At 46.1% G+C, this 24,688-nt stretch overlaps 1 protein-coding gene across 1 annotated transcript in view; it reads right to left on the bottom strand.

The window, feature by feature from the left end:
- LOC311124834 (syndetin-like) overlaps positions 1-24,688 on the bottom strand; it is a 287,319-nt gene that overhangs the window by 234,077 nt on the left and 28,554 nt on the right. Inside the window, exon 5 of the mRNA XM_084158339.1 lies at positions 5,927-5,980. Within this exon, the coding sequence (XP_084014465.1) occupies positions 5,927-5,980 (54 nt within the window). The remainder of the gene's footprint in view (positions 1-5,926; positions 5,981-24,688) is intronic.

The raw sequence follows: 24,688 nt of genomic DNA, 5'->3' as shown, positions 1-24,688 counted from the left end.
AGGAGCCTGGGGATAGACACCCTACTATTAAGGATCAGAGAGGAACAGGAGCCTGGGGATAGACACCCTACTATTAAGGATCAGAGAGGAACAGGAGCCTGGGGATAGACACCCTACTATTAAGGATCAGAGAGGATCAGAGAGGAACAGGAGCCTGGGGATAGACACCCTACTATTAAGGATAAAAGAGGAGCATGAGCCTGGGGATAGACACCCTACTATTAAGGATCAGAGAGGAGCAGAAGCCTGGGGATAGACACCCTACTATTAAGGATCAGAGAGGAACAGGAGCCTGGGGATAGACACCCTACTATTAAGGATCAGAGAGGAGCAGGAGCCTGGGAATAGACACCCTACTATTAAGGATCAGAGAGGAGCAGGAGCCTGGGGATAGACACCCTACTATTAAGGATCAGAGAGGAGCAGAAGCCTGGGGATAGACACCCTACTATTAAGGATCAGAGAGGAACAGGAGCCTGGGGATAGACACCCTACTATTAAGGATCAGAGAGGAGCAGAAGCCTGGGGATAGACACCCTACTATTAAGGATCAGAGAGGAGCAGGAGCCTGGGGATAGACACCCTACTATTAAGGATCAGAGAGGAGCAGGAGCCTGGGGATAGACACCCTACTATTAAGGATCAGAGAGGAACAGGAGCCTGGGGATAGACACCCTACTATTAAGGATCAGAGAGGAGCAGGAGCCTGGGGATAGACACCCTACTATTAAGGATCAGAGAGGAACAGGAGCCTGGGGATAGACACCCTACTATTAAGGATCAGAGAGGAGCAGGAGCCTGGGGATAGACGCCCTACTATTAAGGATCAGAGAGGAGCAGGAGCCTGGGGATAGACACCCTACTATTAAGGATCAGAGAGGATCAGAGAGGAACAGGAGCTTGGGGATAGACACCCTACTATTAAGGATCAGAGAGGAACAGGAGCCTGGGGATAGACGCCCTACTATTAAGGATCAGAGAGGAACAAAGAGGAACAGGAGCCTGGGGATAGACGCCCTACTATTAAGGATCAGAGAGGAACAGAGAGGAACAGAGAGGAGCAGGAGCCTGGGGATAGACGCCCTACTATTAAGGATCAGAGAGGAACAGAGAGGAACAGGAGCCTGGGGATAGACACCCTACTATTAAGGATCAGAGAGGAACAGAGAGGAACAGGAGCCTGGGGATAGACACCCTACTATTAAGGATCAAAGAGGAACAGGAGCCTGGGGATAGACACCCTACTATTAAGGATCAGAGAGGAACAGGAGCCTGGGGATAGACACCCTACTATTAAGGATCAGAGAGGAACAGGAGCCTGGGGATAGACACCCTACTATTAAGGATCAGAGAGGAACAGGAGCCTGGGGATAGACACCCTACTATTAAGGATCAGAGAGGATCAGAGAGGAACAGGAGCCTGGGGATAGACACCCTACTATTAAGGATCAGAGAGGAACAGAGAGGAACAGGAGCCTGGGGATATACGCCCTACTATTAAGGATCAGAGAGGAACAGAGAGGAACAGGAGCCTGGGGATAGACGCCCTACTATTAAGGATCAGAGAGGAACAGGAGCCTGGGGATAGACACCCTACTATTAAGGATCAGAGAGGAGCAGGAGCCTGGGGATAGACACCCTACTATTAAGGATCAGAGAGGAACAGGAGCCTGGGGATAGACGCCCTACTATTAAGGATCAGAGAGGAACAGGAGCCTGGGGATAGACACCCTACTATTAAGGATCAGAGAGGATCAGAGAGGAACAGGAGCCTGGGGATAGACACCCTACTATTAAGGATCAGAGAGGAACAGGAGCCTGGGGATAGACACCCTACTATTAAGGATCAGAGAGGAACAGGAGCCTGGGGATAGACGCCCTACTATTAAGGATCAGAGAGGATCAAAGAGGAGCAGGAGCCTGGGGATAGACGCCCTACTATTAAGGATCAGAGAGGATAAAAGAGGAGCAGGAGCCTGGGGATAGACACCCTACTATTAAGGATCAGAGAGGAACAGGAGCCTGGGGATAGACGCCCTACTATTAAGGATCAGACAGGAGCAGGAGCCTGGGGATAGACACCCTACTATTAAGGATCAGAGAGGAACAGGAGCCTGGGGATAGACGCCCTACTATTAAGGATCAGAGAGGAGCAGGAGCCTGGGGATAGACACCCTACTATTAAGGATCAGAGAGGAACAGGAGCCTGGGGATAGACACCCTACTATTAAGGATCAGAGAGGAGCAGGAGCCTGGGGATAGACACCCTACTATTAAGGATCAGAGAGGAGCAGGAGCCTGGGGATAGACACCCTACTATTAAGGATCAGAGAGGAGCAGGAGCCTGGGGATAGACGCCCTACTATTAAGGATCAGAGAGGAGCAGGAGCCTGGGGATAGACACCCTACTATTAAGGATCAGAGAGGAGCAGGAGCCTGGGGATAGACACCCTACTATTAAGGATCAGAGAGGAGCAGGAGCCTGGGGATAGACACCCTACTATTAAGGATCAGAGAGGAACAGGAGCCTGGGGATAGACGCCCTACTATTAAGGATCAGAGAGGAACAGGAAGGAGCCTGGGGATAGACACCCTACTATTAAGGATCAGAGAGGAGCAGGAGCCTGGGGATAGACACCCTACTATTAAGGATCAGAGAGGAACAGAGAGGAACAGGAGCCTGGGGATAGACACCCTACTATTAAGGATCAGAGAGGAACAGTAGCCTGGGGATAGACACCCTACTATTAAGGATCAGAGAGGAACAGGAGCCTGGGGATAGACACCCTACTATTAAGGATCAGAGAGGAACAGGAGCCTGGGGATAGACGCCCTACTATTAAGGATCAGAGAGGAACAGGAGCCTGGGGATAGACGCCCTACTATTAAGGATCAGAGAGGAACAGAGAGGAACAGGAGCCTGGGGATAGACACCCTACTATTAAGGATCAGAGAGGAACAGGAGCCTGGGGATAGACGCCCTACTATTAAGGATCAGAGAGGAGCAGGAGCCTGGGGATAGACACCCTACTATTAAGGATCAGAGAGGAACAGGAGCCTGGGGATAGACGCCCTACTATTAAGGATCAGAGAGGAGCAGGAGCCTGGGGATAGACACCCTACTATTAAGGATCAGAGAGGAACAGGAGCCTGGGGATAGACGCCCTACTATTAAGGATCAGAGAGGAGCAGGAGCCTGGGGATAGACACCCTACTATTAAGGATCAGAGAGGAACAGGAGCCTGGGGATAGACACCCTACTATTAAGGATCAGAGAGGAGCAGGAGCCTGGGGATAGACACCCTACTATTAAGGATCAGAGAGGAGCAGGAGCCTGGGGATAGACACCCTACTATTAAGGATCAGAGAGGAGCAGGAGCCTGGGGATAGACGCCCTACTATTAAGGATCAGAGAGGAGCAGGAGCCTGGGGATAGACACCCTACTATTAAGGATCAGAGAGGAACAGGAGCCTGGGGATAGACGCCCTACTATTAAGGATCAGAGAGGATCAGAGAGGAACAGGAGCCTGGGGATAGACGCCCTACTATTAAGGATCAGAGAGGAGCAGGAGCCTGGGGATAGACACCCTACTATTAAGGATCAGAGAGGAGCAGGAGCCTGGGGATAGACACCCTACTATTAAGGATCAGAGAGGAACAGAGAGGAACAGGAGCCTGGGGATAGACGCCCTACTATTAAGGATCAGAGAGGAGCAGGAGCCTGGGGATAGACACCCTACTATTAAGGATCAGAGAGGAACAGGAGCCTGGGGATAGACACCCTACTATTAAGGATCAGAGAGGAACAGGAGCCTGGGGATAGACACCCTACTATTAAGGATCAGAGAGGATCAGAGAGGAACAGGAGCCTGGGGATAGACACCCTACTATTAAGGATAAAAGAGGAGCATGAGCCTGGGGATAGACACCCTACTATTAAGGATCAGAGAGGAGCAGAAGCCTGGGGATAGACACCCTACTATTAAGGATCAGAGAGGAACAGGAGCCTGGGGATAGACACCCTACTATTAAGGATCAGAGAGGAGCAGGAGCCTGGGAATAGACACCCTACTATTAAGGATCAGAGAGGAGCAGGAGCCTGGGGATAGACACCCTACTATTAAGGATCAGAGAGGAGCAGAAGCCTGGGGATAGACACCCTACTATTAAGGATCAGAGAGGAACAGGAGCCTGGGGATAGACACCCTACTATTAAGGATCAGAGAGGAGCAGAAGCCTGGGGATAGACACCCTACTATTAAGGATCAGAGAGGAGCAGGAGCCTGGGGATAGACACCCTACTATTAAGGATCAGAGAGGAGCAGGAGCCTGGGGATAGACACCCTACTATTAAGGATCAGAGAGGAACAGGAGCCTGGGGATAGACACCCTACTATTAAGGATCAGAGAGGAGCAGGAGCCTGGGGATAGACACCCTACTATTAAGGATCAGAGAGGAACAGGAGCCTGGGGATAGACACCCTACTATTAAGGATCAGAGAGGAGCAGGAGCCTGGGGATAGACGCCCTACTATTAAGGATCAGAGAGGAGCAGGAGCCTGGGGATAGACACCCTACTATTAAGGATCAGAGAGGATCAGAGAGGAACAGGAGCCTGGGGATAGACACCCTACTATTAAGGATCAGAGAGGAACAGGAGCCTGGGGATAGACGCCCTACTATTAAGGATCAGAGAGGAACAAAGAGGAACAGGAGCCTGGGGATAGACGCCCTACTATTAAGGATCAGAGAGGAACAGAGAGGAACAGAGAGGAGCAGGAGCCTGGGGATAGACGCCCTACTATTAAGGATCAGAGAGGAACAGAGAGGAACAGGAGCCTGGGGATAGACACCCTACTATTAAGGATCAGAGAGGAACAGAGAGGAACAGGAGCCTGGGGATAGACACCCTACTATTAAGGATCAAAGAGGAGCAGGAGCCTGGGGATAGACACCCTACTATTAAGGATCAGAGAGGAGCAGGAGCCTGGGGATAGACACCCTACTATTAAGGATCAGAGAGGAACAGGAGCCTGGGGATAGACACCCTACTATTAAGGATCAGAGAGGAACAGGAGCCTGGGGATAGACACCCTACTATTAAGGATCAGAGAGGAACAGGAGCCTGGGGATAGACACCCTACTATTAAGGATCAGAGAGGAGCAGGAGCCTGGGGTTAGACACCCTACTATTAAGGATCAGAGAGGAACAGGAGCCTGGGGATAGACGCCCTACTATTAAGGATCAGAGAGGAACAGGAGCCTGGGGATAGACACCCTACTATTAAGGATCAGAGAGGAACAGGAGACCCCTACTACGCAATCTCAATTTTTTACTCTTCTCTCTCTCTCCCCTCTCCGTTTTCGCTCTCCTCTTACTCTACTTTCCTCTCCTCTCCCTCCTCTCCTTGGCTGTGGCTTTGATCCAAACACTCAGGAAGTGATTTTTTTAGCGAGGGGGATACAGGCTTACTCTCACATCTGCCTGTCATGACAGACAACGTCAGCTACCAGCCCTGATAAGATTTATATAGATTGAGATTGTTCAGTGCCAGCCACTGACAGGCATCATCAAGCCTATGTTGAGTGACGTTTTACTTATAGAGCGAACGCAGTCGGTAGTAGGATATATTCCGTTACCATGGTAACGCCGATACATTCCACATGACCTCCTTTGGCATGACTGACTGACAGTAGATATCAATCAGCGAATATAAATCAACATACTATGATAATGTGTGCAGTCCGTGTTCTGAAAGAAACGGCAAACCTAAATAAGCCTACATTTATCGGTGTGAGATGAGTCATAGGCAAAGATGTAATCACAGAATGTGATATCCTGACAATAAAAATAAAAACACAGCCTGAGTCTAAGTGAAAGTTAAACTGTACAGTGGAAAGAAAGAATGAAGAGAGGAAGCATACCTTGACATAGGACGGCTGCTTCTCCAGGATAAGATCGGCAACCTTTTTGGAAACCTACAGAGAGAGGATGAAAGAAAAAGAAACCCACTCAGACGCTGGTAAACGCCATCCCACCTGAGACACACGGTTATCGTACTATGGTAGAGCATGGAGAAAGAATAGCTGGCTTTGATGCCTGTAACTATAATATCAGTCTTTAAAGAGCGATTGCCCCTAAAATGCAACTAATCCCTTTGGAAACGGCATATGTGGCAGCGATATCAGAAACATTTATTCTAGTGTCTGAAATTGACTACAAAGTGTAAATATGATCATTATGGTTATAAAGTCAGTCTTGTCTAAAGCAGAGTTAGGAACCTCAGTGCGTCACAACAAGTAAATTAAGTTGGGTTTGGATTACTATTATGTCAACAAATCATGCCCCCTTTTGCCAAGCTCCATGTGCAAATCGCCTCTCCACCCACTTCGCTTCCCTTCATTGAATGGGGCTCCGTTGTTTCATCGCCCCCAACGCCTTCAAAGGATCACCGTCCCTATACGGATTGACCATGCATCAACAGCCAAAGTTCTATGGTTTGCATGGCCTACCGAAGGACCCTAGCTAGTATGCGGAAGGTGCTTGGAGTTCATCGGTCCCCAAGTCTGCACCAGTAACGCTAGCTTGGTGTGCAATGACCGGTGGTGGTAAGTATAATCAGAGATACTGGAATATAATGACCTCTGGTATAACTTAGCTAACGACGTTAGATAATGTTATGCTGATTATGTAGGTAGCTATCTTTTGATAAAGTGGGGCAGGCTAGCTAATGTTAGCTAGTGAGGCATGCAAGCTAACGTTTTAGCTAACGTTAGCATAGCTAGCGAGATAACTAGCTAGCTAGCTACCTCATTTCAACTTAGTTAGGTCGTAACTCATACAAGTTTATTGTGTAATGTCTAGATACTGCTGGTTATGTAACGTTATCATTTGATAATGCGAGCGAGGCAGGCTAACTAACTAACTGACGTTAGCTTATAAGTCGGATTTGCAAGTTAGTTAGTAGCTGTATTCTGTATTGTCTAGAGAAAACATAAATAATGGATGCAGCTATGGTGGTAGCTAACTCATCAAATCAAATCTTATTTGTCACGCGCTTCGTAGACAACAGGTTTAGACTAACAGTGAAATGCTTACTTACAGGTCCTTTTCCAATAGTGCAGAGTTAAAGATAAAACATTTAATAACTATATAAAAAATAAAGAGTAAAAATAACATGGCTATATACAGTATAGGGAGTAGAAAATAACATGGCTATATACAGGGACTACCGGTACCGAGTCGATGTACAGGGATACGAGGTAATTGAGGTAGCTATGTACTGTACGTGTAGGTAGGGGTAAAGTGACTAGCAGCAGGTGACTGGCACTCCGCAATAAAATGTTACTACACAACTTTTATTGTATTGTCTTGTTTTATTATTTAATTGAATGGTAATTAGTCAATATGGGGACGGAGAAACCCTGTGTATTCTGCACCAGGACCAGGGAACTGTTGTATGTGTGACATCACACAGGACCACTGACATGTTTGTCAAGATAGCCCCAATACCACCAGACAAACTGCCGATAGGCACAGTATCGGCATCGGCTGGGAATGACAATGAAAGGTACACATTGTTATATTAGCAGAACACAGCTTCTATGGTATTATGGAAAGGATTGTTTATTCTACATGGACCTGTTACTACATTTGAAAGTTATCAAAACACTTAGTTTAGAATATCTACATAACTTCAGCAATTGCATTCTTCTCATATAAATTGTTATATTTTTTTGTCATTTAGCAGACGCTGTTATCCAGAGCGACATACAGTAAGTGAGTGCATACATCTTTTTTTCTTTCTTTTTTATACTGGCCCCCCATGGGAAACGAACCCACAACCCTGGCGTTGCAAGCGCCATGCTCTACCAACTGAGCTACACGGGGCAATATTCCTCTGTAGGCTACTGACCTATTCAAAGCTTCCTCCAGCATCTCAACATATCTGTCTGAGGTTATTGAACTCAACCTGCAGGAGGTTTGTTTGTTGTGATTGAGTGGGGGGAAACAGCTGCGGGCAAGGTTTTGACAGATGGGTGTGTCCAACTCACGTTTGGCTTCTGTCATGGCCACCAGCATTTCTTGAGGAGCAAGCCAAAAAACGAGGCCAAATCAACGTTTGCAGTTCCCCTTTAACCAAGAGGATTCTCCCAATAGCCTACACTTTACAACTGCCTACCTCAGAACAGCCTATTGTGTGTTCACCGTGTTGTACGTGTTGAATGTGACATTATTCAATTATTGTATGTATTGTGTAGACCTTTGTATAGTATTCATTGCTGTTTTATGAGGAGCTAGGCCTAAATCCCACAAAAGGTCAATGCTGCATTGACAATATTATTTTCTTACAGCAGGGTAATACGTATCGTTATGTTCCCATCACCAGGTTGGGTCATGCCAACACTCTGTCTCCCTGGGACTCACAGACAGTATGCTATAGACCAGGGGTAAACAACTAGACTCAGCCGTGGGCCCATTTTTTCGGAAGCACATGTTTGGGGAGCAGGAACATTTTCATAATAATTTGTACACTGCAAATTGACCACAACTAAGCCCAAAAATAGATTGTTATTTTCAAATAAAATCATTTCATACCTTAATTACATTGAGACACGATCACATCTCTTTTTCTATTTGCGCAAATACTTGGAAAGCGATTTCCTAAATCAAACAATTGTTAATTTTTTCATGATTTTACAGTATTTTTTTTAACCAAAAACGAAAACTTCAGGGCCCCCCCAAAAAAATAAGTTGCGGGCCACTTTTGTCCCGCTGGCTGCCTGTTGCCAACCCCTGCTATAAGCTACTTATTCAATAGAATAAACCATGTTTACCAGTAAGGGTAGCAGTAACGAGTTGATGTGCAGGGGTACGAGGTAGTTGAGGTAGCTATGTATACTGAACAAAAATATAAAACGCAACATGCAACAAGTTACAGTTCATATCAGGAAATCAGTCAACTGAAATAAATTCATTAGGTCCTACTCTATGGATAACACAAGACTGGGAATACAGATATGCATCTGTTGGTCACAGATACCTTAAAAAGGTTGGATTAGAAAACCAGTCAGTCTGGTGTGACCACCATTTGCCTCATGCAGCGGGACATCTCTTTCACATACAGTTGATCAGGCTGCAGATTGTGGTTTCCAGGAATTGTGTACAGATCCTTGCGACATGGGGCCGTGGATTATCATGCTGAAACATGAGGTGATGACGCCGGATGAATGGCACGACAATGGGCCTCAGGATCTCGTCACAGTATCTCTGTGCATTCAAACTGCCATCGATAAAATGCAATTGTGCTCTTATCCAGAGCGACTTACAGTTAGTGAGTGCATACATTTTCATACTGCCCCCCCCCGTGGGAAACGAACCCACAACCCTGGCGTTGCAAGCGCCATGCTCTACCAACTGAGCTACACGGGGCTTATGCCTGCCCATACCATAACCCCACCGCCACCATGGCGCACTGTTCACAACGTTGACATCAACAAACAGCTTGCCCACACGACTCCATACACGTGGTCTGCGGTTGTGAGGCCGGTTGGATGTACTGCCAAATTCTCTAAAGCGACGTTGGAGGCAGCTTATGGTGGAGAAATGAACATTCCATTTTCTGGAAACAGCTCTGGTGGACATTCCTGCAGTCAGCATGCCAATTGCACGCTCTCTCAAAACTTGAGACATCTGTGGCATTGTGTTGTGTGACAAAATTGCACATTTTAGAGTGGCCTTTTATTGTCCCCAGCACAAGGTGCAGCTGTGTAATGATCATGCTATTTAATCAGCTTTTTGATATGCCACACCTGTCAGGTGGATGGATTATCTTGGCAAAGGAGAAATACTCATTAACATGGATGTAAACAAATTTGTGCACAACATTTGGGAGAAATAAGCTTTTTGTGCGTATGGAACATTTCTGGGATCTTTTATTTCAGCTCATGAAACATCGGACCAACACTTTACATGTTGCGTTTATATTTTTGTTCAGTGTACATATAGGTAGGGGTAAAGTGACTAGGCAACAGGATAGATAATAGACTGAGCAGTAGAAGCAGTATGTGGAGCAGTAGAAGCAGTATGTAAAGCAGTAGAAGCAGTATGTGGAGCAGTAGAAGCAGTATGTAGAGCAGTAGCAGCAGTATGTGGAGCAGTAGAAGCAGTATGTGGAGCAGTAGCAGCAGTATGTGGAGCAGTAGCAGCAGTATGTGGAGCAGTAGAAGCAGTATGTGGAGCAGTAGCAGCAGTATGTGGAGCAGTAGCAGCAGTATGTGGAGCAGTAGCAGCAGTATGTGGAGCAGTAGAAGCAGTATGTGGAGCAGTAGCAGCAGTATGTGGAGCAGTAGCAGCAGTATGTAAAGCAGTAGCAGCAGTATGTGGAGCAGTAGCAGCAGTATGTGGAGCAGTAGCAGCAGTATGTAAAGCAGTAGCAGCAGTATGTGGAGCAGTAGAGGCAGTATGTGGAGCAGTAGCAGCAGTATGTGGAGCAGTAGCAGCAGTATGTGGAGCAGTAGCAGCAGTATGTGGAGCAGTAGCAGCAGTATGTGGAGCAGTAGAGGCAGTATGTAGAGCAGTAGCAGCAGTATGTGGAGCAGTAGCAGCAGTATGTGGAGCAGTAGCAGCAGTATGTGGAGCAGTAGAAGCAGTATGTAAAGCAGTAGAAGCAGTATGTGGAGCAGTAGCAGCAGTATGTGGAGCAGTAGAGGCAGTATGTGGAGCAGTAGAAGCAGTATGTGGAGCAGTAGCAGCAGTATGTGGAGCAGTAGAGGCAGTATGTGGAGCAGTAGAAGCAGTATGTGGAGCAGTAGCAGCAGTATGTGGAGCAGTAGCAGCAGTATGTGGAGCAGTAGCAGCAGTATGTGGAGCAGTAGCAGCAGTATGTGGAGCAGTAGAAGCAGTATGTGGAGCAGTAGAAGCAGTATGTGGAGCAGTAGCAGCAGTATGTGGAGCAGTAGAGGCAGTATGTGGAGCAGTAGCAGCAGTATGTGGAGCAGTATCAGCAGTATGTGGAGCAGTAGCAGCAGTATGTGGAGCAGTAGCAGCAGTATGTGGAGCAGTAGAGGCAGTATGTGGAGCAGTAGAAGCAGTATGTGGAGCAGTAGCAGCAGTATGTGGAGCAGTAGAAGCAGTATGTGGAGCAGTAGCAGCAGTATGTGGAGCAGTAGCAGCAGTATGTGGAGCAGTAGCAGCAGTATGTGGAGCAGTAGAAGCAGTATGTGGAGCAGTAGAAGCAGTATGTGGAGCAGTAGAAGCAGTATGTGGAGCAGTATCAGCAGTATGTGGAGCAGTAGAAGCAGTATGTGGAGCAGTAGCAGCAGTATGTGGAGCAGTAGAAGCAGTATGTGGAGCAGTATCAGCAGTATGTGGAGCAGTAGAAGCAGTATGTGGAGCAGTAGAAGCAGTATGTGGAGCAGTAGCAGCAGTATGTAAAGCAGTAGCAGCAGTATGTGGAGCAGTAGAGGCAGTATGTGGAGCAGTAGAAGCAGTATGTGGAGCAGTAGCAGCAGTATGTGGAGCAGTAGCAGCAGTATGTGGAGCAGTAGAAGCAGTATGTGGAGCAGTAGCAGCAGTATGTGGAGCAGTAGCAGCAGTATGTGGAGCAGTAGCAGCAGTATGTGGAGCAGTAGAAGCAGTATGTGGAGCAGTAGAAGCAGTATGTGGAGCAGTAGAAGCAGTATGTGGAGCAGTATCAGCAGTATGTGGAGCAGTAGAAGCAGTATGTGGAGCAGTAGCAGCAGTATGTGGAGCAGTAGAAGCAGTATGTGGAGCAGTAGCAGCAGTATGTGGAGCAGTAGCAGCAGTATGTGGAGCAGTAGAAGCAGTATGTGGAGCAGTAGAGGCAGTATGTAAAGCAGTAGCAGCAGTATGTAGAGCAGTAGAAGCAGTATGTAGAGCAGTAGCAGCAGTATGTGGAGCAGTATCAGCAGTATGTGGAGCAGTATCAGCAGTATGTGGAGCAGTAGAAGCAGTATGTGGAGCAGTAGAAGCAGTATGTGGAGCAGTAGCAGCAGTATGTGGAGCAGTAGAAGCAGTATGTGGAGCAGTATCAGCAGTATGTGGAGCAGTAGAAGCAGTATGTGGAGCAGTAGAGGCAGTATGTAAAGCAGTAGCAGCAGTATGTGGAGCAGTAGAGGCAGTATGTGGAGCAGTAGAAGCAGTATGTGGAGCAGTAGAAGCAGTATGTGGAGCAGTAGCAGCAGTATGTGGAGCAGTAGAGGCAGTATGTGGAGCAGTAGAAGCAGTATGTGGAGCAGTAGAAGCAGTATGTGGAGCAGTAGCAGCAGTATGTGGAGCAGTAGAAGCAGTATGTGGAGCAGTAGAAGCAGTATGTGGAGCAGTAGCAGCAGTATGTGGAGCAGTAGAAGCAGTATGTGGAGCAGTAGCAGCAGTATGTGGAGCAGTAGCAGCAGTATGTGGAGCAGTAGAAGCAGTATGTGGAGCAGTAGCAGCAGTATGTGGAGCAGTAGAAGCAGTATGTGGAGCAGTAGCAGCAGTATGTGGAGCAGTAGCAGCAGTATGTGGAGCAGTAGCAGCAGTATGTGGAGCAGTAGCAGCAGTATGTGGAGCAGTAGCAGCAGTATGTGGAGCAGTAGAAGCAGTATGTGGAGCAGTAGCAGCAGTATGTGGAGCAGTAGCAGCAGTATGTGGAGCAGTAGCAGCAGTATGTGGAGCAGTAGAAGCAGTATGTGGAGCAGTAGCAGCAGTATGTGGAGCAGTAGCAGCAGTATGTGGAGCAGTAGTAGCAGGGTATGTGGTGAGTGTGAAAGTGTGAGTGTGTGTTTGGCATCAGTATGCATGTGTGGCGCATGTTATGTCTGTGTGGGCGTATACAGTGTGTGTGTGTGTGTGTGTGTGTGTGTGTGTGTGTGTGTGTGTGTGTGTGTGTGTGTGTATGTTGGTTTTGTGTGTTGGGGTGTCAGTGTAAGTATGTGTGAGTACTGGTATCGTCCCAGCCCTAGTACACACACATACAAGCACACACACTCACACACACACACACACACACACACAAATATACACACACATGCACACACACACACACAGCTAGGAACATGATGTTCCAGAGCCAGTTTGATGCCCAGTACACAGCTCCACACTGAGGGGGCGTTGATACCTTGTTGTATGGAAGGAGGACGGGGTGGGGGGGTGGACTATGTTGGGTAAGGGAGCTAACTAAAGCTCTGAACAGATGGTAGACTCTGTTCAACTGCTGTGCTCGCTCGCTCAATTGATAAACTGTGTATGAGTATGTGGTGTGTGTGAGAGACAGAGTGACTGAATTAAGAAATGTGAGATGGAGAGAGTGAGAGAGGGCCTCTGAAATCAACAACCATATTTATTTTAATATAAAATAAGACTATTACCTCTATGAGGTTATAGACCACCTCTATGAGGTTATAGACTACCTCTATGAGGTTATAGACTACCTCTATGAGGTTATAGACTACCTCTATGAGGTAATAGACTACCTCTATGAGGTTATAGACTACCTATATGAGGTAAACAGTCTTTCTGATTATGATGATTCAGTTTGTGTGTAAAATGTACATTATCTGTACAGTGTGAGTGATCACTTCACGAGCAGCAGTTCAGTGTGAGTGATCACTTCACGCACAGCAAAAAACCTTGGGGATCCAGAAAGAAGGCTCATCCCTGGTACAGAGACAATAACCCTCCTCACTCAACCACAACGAATCTGGCTACAAACCATTAAAAAAAACATCAAAATCATCAAAAAGCAGCTGTGTGGAAAAGTCCCAATCACCTTCAGCAGCCCACATGACCGGAGATCAGCCCTGCAATCACCTGTGATCTGACAGAGCCAAACGGCGAGGCAAACGGCTAGGTACAATTCACATGTTATTGACTGGTATGCAGAGCAGAGTTATTAGCCCAAATCTCTGGCCACATGCCACATGCATTTTAGCTGAGAGCCAAAAGATAGAGTTGTCAACCAGCCAAGACTACTCAATAGCAGTCGGAAATGGAACCCTATTCTCGACATAGTGCACTACTTTTGACCAGAGCTCTATGGGATAGGGCATAAAAAAGTAGTGCACTATATAGGCTATAGGGTGACTTCTTGGACACAGCCTACTGTAAGTGTTCTTCACCAGCTGCAGTTAGGGGTTTAAAAAGCTAATAGCCAATCATATCGAAATCAAAACGACAAATCATCCAATCCTCACCCTCGGTTTAGCCCAAAGGGAGAGACAGCGGAGCTGGAGAGAAACAGTGGGGATAAGTTAGCCTATACCAGTGCAGTGTCCTAACATTTATCTTGTCCATATACAGTTGAAGTCGGAAGTTCACATACACTTAGGTTGGAGTAATTAAAACTCGTTTTTCAACCACTCCACACATTTCTTGTTAACAAACAATATTTTGGCAAGTTTGGGGTCACTTAGAAATGTCCTTGTTTTCGAAAGAAAAGCTATTTTTTTGTCCATTAAAATAACATAAAATTCATTAGAAATACAGTGTAGACATTGTTAATGTTGTAAATGGCTATTGTAGCTGGAAACTGCTGATTTTTTTATTACATTTTAGTCATTTAGCAGACGCTCTTATGCAGAGCGACTTACAGTTTAGTGAGTGCATACATTATTTGTATTTTTTCATACTGGCTCACCGTGGGAATCGAACCCACAACCCTGGCGTTGCAAACGTTATGCTCTACCAACTGAGCTACATCCATGCCGGCCATTCCCTCCCCTACACTGGACGACGCTGGGCCAATTGTGCGCCGCCTCATGGGTCTCCCGGTCGTGGCCGGCTACGACAGAGCCTGGATTCGAACCAGGATCTCTAGTGGCACAGCTAGCACTGCGATGCAGTGCCTTAGACCACTGCGCCACTCGGGAAATATCTACATAGGCGTACAGAGGCCCATTATCAACAACCATCAATCCTGCGTTCTAATGGCACGTTGTGTTTGCTAATCCAAGTTTATCATTTTAAAAAGGCTAATTGATCATTAGAAACCCCTTTTGCAATCATCTTAGCACAGCTGAAAACTGTTGTGCTGATTAAAGAAGCACTAAAACTGGCCTTCTTGAGACTAGTTGAGTATCTGGAGCATCAGCAATTGTGGGTTCGATTACAGGCTCAGAATGGCCAGAAACAAATAACCTTCTTCTGAAACTCGTCAGTCTATTCTTGTTCTGAGAAATGAAGGCTATTCCATGCGAGAAATTGCCAAGAAACTGAAGATCTCGTACAACGCTGTGTACTACTCCCTTCACAGAACAGTGCAAACTGGCTCTAACCAAAATAGAAAGAGGAGTGGGAGGCCCCGGTACACAACTGAGCAAGAGGACAAATACATTAGAGTGTCTAGTTTGAGAAACAGGCGCCTCACAGATCCTCAACTGGCAGCTTCATTAAATAGTACCCGCAAAACACCATGGACTGATGGTTGCTGATAATGGGCCTCTCTACGCCTATGTAGATATTCCATTGAAAATCAGCCGTTTCCAGCTACAATAGCCATTTACAACATTAACAATGTCTACACTGTATTTCTGATCAATTTGATGTTATTTTAAATGGAGAAAAAAAATTGCTTTTCTTTTGAAAACAAGGACATTTCTAAGTGACCTCAAACTTTTGAACGGTATTGTATATCCACAGTAAAACGAGTCCTATATCGACATAACCTGAAAGGTCGCTCAGCAAGGAAGAAGCCACTGCTTCAAAACCACCATAAAAAAGCCAGAGTACAGTTTGCAACTGCACATGGGGACAAAGATCTTACTTTTTGGAGAAATGTCCTCTGGTCTGATGAAACAAAAATAGAACTGTTTGGCCATAATGACCATCGTTATGTTTGGAGGAAAAAGGGGGTGCTTGCAAGCCGAAGAACACCATCCCAACCGTGAAGCACGGGGGTGGCAGCATCATGCTGTGGGGGTGCTTTGCTGCAGGAGGGACTGGTGCACTTCACAATAGATGGTATCATGAGGAAGGAAAATTACGTGGATATATTGAAGCAACATCTGGCTTAAGGACAACAAAGTCAAGGTATTGGAGTGGCCATAACAAAGCCCTGACCTCAATCCTATAGAACATTTGTGGGCAGAACTGAAAAAGTGTGTGCGAGCAAGGAGGCTTACAAACCTGACTCAGTTACACCAGCTCGGTCAGGAGGAATGGGCCAAAATTCACCTAACTTATTGTGGGAAGCTTGTGGAAGGCTACCCGAAACGTTTGACCCAAGTTAAACAATTTAAAGGCAATGCTACCAAATACTAATTGAGTGTATGTAAACTTCTGACCCACTGGGAATGTGATGAAAGAAATAAAAGCTGAAATAAATCATTCTCTCTACTATTATTCTGACATTTCACATTCTTAAAATAAAGTGGTGATCCTAACTGACCTAAGACAGGGCATTTTTACTAGGATTAAATGTCAGGAATTGTGAAAAACTGAGTTTAAATGTATTTGGCTAAGGTGTATGTAAACTTCCGACTTCAACTGGACGCTGACTGAGAAGTTTCTATGTCAACTAATTGAGGAGTAAAGGAACATTTTTTGTAGAGCCGTGGTGGTGTAGTGGTAACACTCCCCGGTATGTGTCACTTAGCCTATACAACTACCTGCCAGAGATCGGGGTTCAATCCCCAAGTCCACTGTTTTTCCTACTTGCCTGTCTCCCCATTTCAGCTACTTACTGTCTGACTGAATTTAGTTTTTCTTATTTAGTTTTTTATAATACTATTCTTTGAGGGTTTGAGAGGCAACACTGTCTGGTTCATAAGCCTGTCAGAGAGACAGGGAGTGAAGAAGAGGATTCTTGGGCGGCGGAGGCGTCACCTCAGTGGACAGCTACGCTAAGCCTAACAGGATGCAACTGTCAGTGAGAGACATGGCGGCGACGGCGGGAATTAGAAATCAATTAAACATGGTCTCCCTTCTCGCTAACGAGGGTAAACACACAGCAATCTGATGATTACTTTTCTGCTGCCTGCCTGTGTGTGTGTGTGTGTGTGCTGCTGAAAAAGAAAAGAAAAACATGAAAAAGGAAATGAAGGAAATTAACTTGAGATTGTTCCTCTTCAGTTTGGGAGATGGGCCTACACACAACAACTCTAAAGATGCAGTATTGTGTCACCATTACAATCAAATCAAAAGCAGCCTTACACAAAATCTAATCAAATCACCATCAGCCCTCTAACGAGCAAGAAAACAATTTGCCATAATCGTTCACGCTGAGCTTAAGTTCTTTCATTTCTCTCATGACCTAAATGGCCCAACATCAGCCCAAAGTAGTGATTTCATACAGTACAGCCAGACTGCATTAACCATATTGCACCAAATTAGATTTGTATAGCTCGTTCAGGGGAGACAGACAGTGGTGATGTACATCAAGCAGCTAAGTAAACATGGTGGCTATTTAAAGACTGTATCTATGTCCCAAATAGCATCCTGTCCACTACATAGTGGATAATATAATAACACCTTATTCCCCAAAAGTAGTGCACTGTGTAGGGAATTGGGTGTCATTTGGGACACAGACAGAGCATGGAGCCCTGGAGGAGTCCTGGTCAATATCACTGAGTGTCCTGAGGCTCAAAGCACACTGCTGGCTGGCCCCTCTTCTTGATAGTCCTGGATCACTCCATACTGCCGGCCCCTTCCTCCTGATAGTCCTGAATCACTCCATACTGCCGGCCCCTCCTCCTGATAGTCCTGGATCAATCCATACTGCCGGCCCCTCCTGATAGTCTTGGCAAAATCCAAACTGTAGGCCCCTTCCTCTTGATAGTCATGGATCAATCAATATTGCCGGCCCCTTCCTCTTGATAGTCCTGGATCAATCCATCCTCCTCACCTTGACGCCCCCCAAATTTTTTTATTTTTTTATTTTTTACAAATAATAATAATAATAATCTCCTGATCCAACACTTGCATTTGACTCTCCTCCTCCCCCATCCCCCTTTCTAGCTCTGACTTAGCTACTTCATTGAGGAAAAGTGTTCTTACTATGCCTGTGATATGTGGTTGTCCCACCTAGCTATCTTAAGATGAATGCCCTAACTGTAAGTCACTCTGGATAAGAGTGTCTGCTAGACGGATAAAATGTAAATAAAATGTAAATGTGTTTTGTGTTTTGTGTGTGTGCGTGCGAAAAAGCTCTATCTATGTGATTAGAGAGGGTTAGAGATGCACGCACACACACAAACACACACGTCTATGCACTGAACATATCATAAATCAGTTAATCACTTGAACAAAAACCAGCACTCGGGTAGTCAGTTAACAAGCTGTATATAGTCCTAGCTATATGCTCTGTATAAAATATTCCACCATATTTACATTCCATATTATGAAAAGCAGTGAGATCACAATAGTAATGGTAACAGTTTTTTTTTTTTTACTGGGGAAGAAAGAAAAAAAATGACTTATGTTACTACAATACAGTAGATTGTCAAAAAAGAGAAATACTAGCAATCTACAGGAATACTAGGAGGAATACTAATAGTACTAGGAATAATAGGAATCTACAGGAATACTAGGAGGAATACTAGGAGTACTAGGAATAATAGGAATCTACAGGAATACTAGAAGGAATAATAGGAGGAATACTAGGAGTAGGAGGAATACTAGGAGGAATCCTAAGAGTACTAGGAAAAATAAGAGGAATACTAGGAATCTACAGGAATACCAGGAGGAATTCTAGGAGTACTAGGAGGAATACTAGGAATCTACAGGTATACTAGGAGGAATACTAGGAATCTACAGGAATACTAGAATGAATACTAGGAATCTCCATGGAACACTAGAAGGAATGTTAGGAATCCCCATGGAATACTAGGAATCTACAGGAATACGAGGACGAATACTAGCAATCCTAAGGAATAGTTGGACTACTAGGAGGAATAATAGGACTAGGACGAATACTAGGACTACTAGGAATCCTAAGGAATACAATGAGTTAGAGAGAGACGTTCCTCCTTTGCAGTCAGAGCATGACAACGTAGATGACAATCCTACAGCAGACAAATAATTAACTAAGAGATGAGGCTCGGCCAACAATGTGTCAAAGCTGTGTGGAGAATAGGGCCTCAACACCACCCCCACCTCCCTATATGACAGCAGCCATTCTCTACAACAACAGCTACTACCAAACAGGGGTATTCTACACCATCTCTCCGAAATCAATTAGCCTTTTAAAATGATAAACTTGGATTAGCAAACACAACGTGCCATTGGAACACAGGACTGACGGTTGCTGATAATGGGCCTCTGTACGCCTATGTACAGTTGAAGTCGGAAGTTTACGTACACTTAGGTTGGAGTCATTAAAACTCGTTTTTCAACCACTCTACACATTTCTTGTTAACAAACTATAGTTTTGGCAAGTTGGTTAGGACATCTACTTTGTGCATGACACAAGTAATTTTTCCAACAATTGTTTATAGACAGATTATTTCACTTGTAATTCACTGTATCAAAATTTCAGTGGGTCAGAAGTTTACATACACTAAGTTGACTGTGCCTTTAAACAGTTTGGAAAATTCCAGAAAATGATGTCATGGCTAGAAGCTTCTGATAGGCTAATTGACATCATTTGAGTCAGTTGGAGGTGTACCTGTGGATGTATTTCAAGGCCTACCTTCAAACAAAGGGGGGGGTAATAATTAGTAGGTTTTGTTTTCTGTTTTAACAAACCTTTTTTATTTCTGTACTTATGTATTGTATATTGTTTTTTCGTGGTGTGGTTTCATATAAGCCCTTGGGCTTCCAACCACACCTGCACACTTTCCCCCCTCCCCCTTTATTAAATCTGTATTGCTGTCTATCACTAATAAATAAATAAAATAAGCAATTCAGTGAAAATTTCACCCAACCAATCAGAGGACAAGACAGAGCTATTACCGTACATTATCATACCAACAGGAAGTGTCTAGAGGTAGTTTGCTAGCTAGGGGATGACTTGGAATTCAGCATACGATGAGCTCCATCCTAGGTGGGTGGTGACGAGGCGATCTGGGGCTGGCTTAGTCACTCTCAGCCTGGGTTGGGCAGAAGACTTGATAAGGCCCCTGGTCCTCTGTCCTGGAATTGACCCCTAGGGGCCTAAGACTCGCAGCCAGCTGTCTGATCTGGTAAAGAGCTCTGTCAGACAGAGTGTTCTGTACACAGGGGCCTCTTATCTCTCATCCCGTCACCGCCAGGGATAATGGCTTTGGCCCTTCCTCACTCCCTGAATAGACAGCTCTGCTGTGTGAGACACCTCTTCAGACACCATGGAGGGAGGGACGGAGGGAGGGAGGGAGGAGGGGAGGGTGGGAAGGAGGGAGGGAGGGTGGGAAGGAGGGAGGACACATGGAGAGTGAGAAGGAAGAAAGGGAGGGCAGAAGAAAAAAAGAGGGCACAGAGAGGCAGGGAAGGAACGACGATGCAAGAAGAGAGGAGGAGCGAGGGATTTCAAAAAATACTGTAATGCCTAAAATGATTCTAAAAATAGTGCATGTGCTGGCTAGCTCTCTGTCCTCCAGGCCTGGATGACTTTAAGAGAACCTCTGCCATTATGATGATGCTCTTTTATCTACACTGGACAAAAATATAAACACAACATGTAGTGTTGGTCCCATGTTTCATGAGATGAAATAAAAGATCCCAGAAATGTTCAATCTGCACAAAAAGCATATTTCTCTAAGATTTTGTGCAAAAATGTGTTTACATCCTTGTTAGAGGAGCATTTCTCCTTTGCCAAGATAATCCATCCACCTGACAGGTGTGGCATATCAAGGAGCTGACTAAACAGCATGATCATTACACAGGTGCACCTTGTGCTGGGGAAAATAAAAGGCCACTCTAAAATGTGCAGTTTTGTCACCCAACACAATGTCACAGATGTCTCAAGTTGAGGGAGCATGCTGACTGCAGGAATGTCCACCAGAGCTGTTGTCAGAGATTTTAATGTTAATTTCTCTACCATAAGCCGCCTCCAACGTCGTTTTAGAGAATTTGGCTGTTCTTCCATGGCCTGCATACTCACCAGACATGTCACTCATTGAGCATGTTTGGGCTGCTCTGACGTGTACGACAGCGTGTTCCAGATTCCGCCAATATCCAGAAACTTCGCACAGACATTGAAGAGGAGGGGACAACCTTCCACAGGCCACAATCAACAACCTGATCAACTCTATGTGAAGGAGATGTGTCACGCTGCATGAGGCAAATGGTCACACCAGATACTGACTGGTTTTCTGATCAACGCCTTACTTTTTTTTTTTTAAGGTATCTGTGACCAACCGATGCATATCTGTATTCCCAGTAGGGCTGACCCCATTTAGTCAACTGGTCGACTGTTTGGTCCATAGGCTGTTGGTTGGCCGAGAATTCTTTTGTCGGGCAGATGCAAAAGAAAATCAACAAATTATGTCACGTCTTGATTGACGCCTGTCTCAATGGACTAATCCATTGCAGAGGCTCACCAGTAGTACATTTACTGTTAATTCCCATTTCTAATCTACAATGTTTGTTTGGTTACCATAATTTCTGTTAAAGCAATCAATATATTATCATTACAGTCTTTTACAGTTATCCTTGTTGGTGTGGACACGTTGTTTGCAGAGCAGACAACCTAGGCTACACTTGTGAGAAACAAGTTTGGGTTTATTTCATTCCATTTACAAGTTGTCAATTTATTCACTGTGTTTTGTTTGGAGCGCGCCTGTCAATCTTGAGTAAGGACGCGCACCTGATTACGCATAGAAGTAGGCCTATGCCACCTGGCCTGCGCGCAAATGTAGGCTTATAAAATGTGCCCATTTGGGGATCTGATAGTATTTCTGATTGTCTTAACGCACCACCACTAATGAGCTGTGGAGCTTCTCAAAGTAATTTATTCTTCACCTCAAACAGCAAGTAAACAAAGTCTGTTTTTACATCCATTGAGAATGACAATAGTTGCTCAATGTAGCCTATTTGAAAAAACTTTCCAGCTCTCTCCTTTTCGATAACCACTCTTAGCGCAAGCTTCGGGCTGGACCAAGTTGATACACTGTTTCAAGTTCCTTGCAGAGAGGCCTTGCATAACGAATGTGATTTATTTTTATCAGGATATTTTCTACCTGCAGGATGCAATGTTTTTATTTGTTGGTTTATGAGGATGGCTCACCCCTCACAGTTCTAGGTGACTTTAACCTCCCTACGTCTACCTTTGACTCATTTCTCTCTGCCTCCTTCTTTCCACTCATCTCCTCTTTTGACCTCACCCTCTCACCGTCTCCCCCTACTCACAAGGCAGGCAATACGCTTGACCTCATCTTTACTAGATGCTGTTCTTCTACTAATCTCACTGCAACTCCCCTCCAAGTCTCAGACCACTACTTTGTATCCTTTTCTCTCTCGCTCTCCTCCAACACTACTCACTCTGCCCCTACTCAGATGGTAATGCGCCGTCGCGACCTTCGCTCTCTCTCTCCCGCTACTCTCTCCTCTTCCATCCTATCATCTCTTCCCTCTGCTCAATCCTTCTCCCTCCAATCTCCTGATTCTGCCTCCTCAACCCTCCTCTCCTCCCTTTCTGCATCTTTTGACTCTGTATGTCCCCTATCCTCCCGGCCGGCTCGGTCCTCCACTCCTGCTCCGTGGCTTGACGACTCATTGCGAGCTCACAGAACAGGGCTCTGGGCAGCCGAGCGGAAATTGAGGAAAACTAGACTCCCTGCCGACCTGTCATCTTTTCACTCCCTCCTCTCTACATTTTCTTCCTCTGTTTCTGCTGCTAAAGCCACTTTCTACCACTCTAAATTTCAAGCCTCTGCCTCTAACCCTAGGAAGCTCTTTGCCACCTTCTCCTCCCTGCTGAATCCTCCTCCTCCTCCTCCCCCCTCCCTCTCTGTGGATGACTTCGTCAACCATTTTGAAAAGAAGGTTGACGACATCCGATCCTCATTTATCAAGTCAAATGACACCGCTGGTCCTGCTCACACTGCCCTTTCCTATGCTTTGACTTCTTTCTGCCCTCTCTCTCCAGATGAAATCTTGCGACTTGTGACGGCCGGCCGCCCAACAACCTGCCCGCTTGACCCTATCCCCTCCTCTCTTCTCCAGACCATTTCCGGAGACCTTCTCCCTTACCTCACCTCACTCATCAACTCATCCTTGACCACTGGCTATGTCCCTTCCGTCTTCAAGAGAGCGAGAGTTGCACCCCTTCTCAAAAAACCTACACTCGAGCCCTCCGATGTCAACAACTACAGACCAGTATCCCTTCTTTCTTTTCTCTCCAAAACTCTTGAACGTGCCATCTTTAGCCAACTCTCTTGCTATCTCTCTCAGAATGACCTTCTTGATCCAAACCAGTCAGGTTTCAAGAATGGTCATTCAACTGAGACTGCTCTTCTCTGTGTCACGGAGGCTCTCCGCACTGCTAAAGCTAACTCTCTCTCCTCTGCTCTCTTCCTTCTAGACCTATCTGCTGCCTTTGATACTGTGAACCATCAAATCCTCCTCTCCACCCTCTCCGAGTTGGGCATCTCCGGCGCGGCTCACTCTTGGATTGCGTCCTACCTCACAGGTCGCTCCTACCAGGTGGCGTGGCGAGAATCTGTCTCCACACCACGTGCTCTCACCACTGGTGTCCCCCAGGGCTCAGTTCTAGGCCCTCTCCTATTCTCTCTATTCACCAAGTCACTTGGCTCTGTCATATCCTCACATGGTCTCTCCTATCATTGCTACACAGACGACACACAATTCATCTTCTCCTTTCCCCCTTCTGATAACCAGGTGGCGAATCGCATCTCTGCATGTCTGGCAGACATATCAGTGTGGATGACGGATCACCACCTCAAGCTGAACCTCGGCAAGACGGAGCTGCTCTTCCTCCCGGGGAAGGACTGCCCGCTCCATGTTCTCGCCATCACGGTTGACAACTCCGTTGTGTCCTCCTCCCAGAGTGCAAAGAACCTTGGCGTGACCCTGGACAACACCCTGTCGTTCTCCACTAACATCAAAGCGGTGACCCGATCCTGTAGGTTCATGCTCTACAACATTCGCAGAGTACGACCCTACTTTACAAAGGAAGCGGCACAGGTCCTAATCCAGGCACTTGTCATCTCCCGTCTGAATTACTGCAACTCGCTGTTGGCTGGGCTCCCTGCCTGTGCCATTAAACCCCTACAACTCATCCAGAACGCTGCAGCCCGTCTGGTGTTCAACCTTCCCAAGTTCTCTCACGTCACCCCGCTCCTCCGCACACTCCACTGACTTCCAGTTGAAGCCTGCATCTGCTACAAGACCATGGTGCTTGCCTACGGAGCTGTGAGGGGAACGGCACCTCCGTACCTTCAGGCTCTGATCAGTCCCTACACCCAAACGAGGGCATTACGTTCATCCACCTCTGGCCTGCTGGCACCCCTACCTCTGCAGAAGCACAGTTCCCGCTCAGCCCAGTCAAAACTGTTCGCTGCTCTGGCACCCCAATGGTGGAACAAGCTCCCTCACGACGCCAGGACAGCGGAGTCACTCACCACCTTCCGGAGACACTTGAAACCCCACCTCTTTAAGGAAAACCTGGGATAGGATAAAAGTAATCCTTCTACCCTCCCCCTACCCCACCCCCAAAAAATAATATATATATTGTAAAGTGGTTGTCCCACTGGCTATCATAAGGTGAATGCACCAATTTGTAAGTCGCTCTGGATAAGAGCGTCTGTTAA

The sequence above is a fragment of the Coregonus lavaretus genome (assembly GCF_964263955.1).
Source record: "Coregonus lavaretus genome assembly, chromosome: 3".
Classification (NCBI taxonomy): domain Eukaryota; kingdom Metazoa; phylum Chordata; class Actinopteri; order Salmoniformes; family Salmonidae; genus Coregonus; species Coregonus lavaretus.
This window is presented reverse-complemented; position numbering and strand designations above follow the sequence as displayed.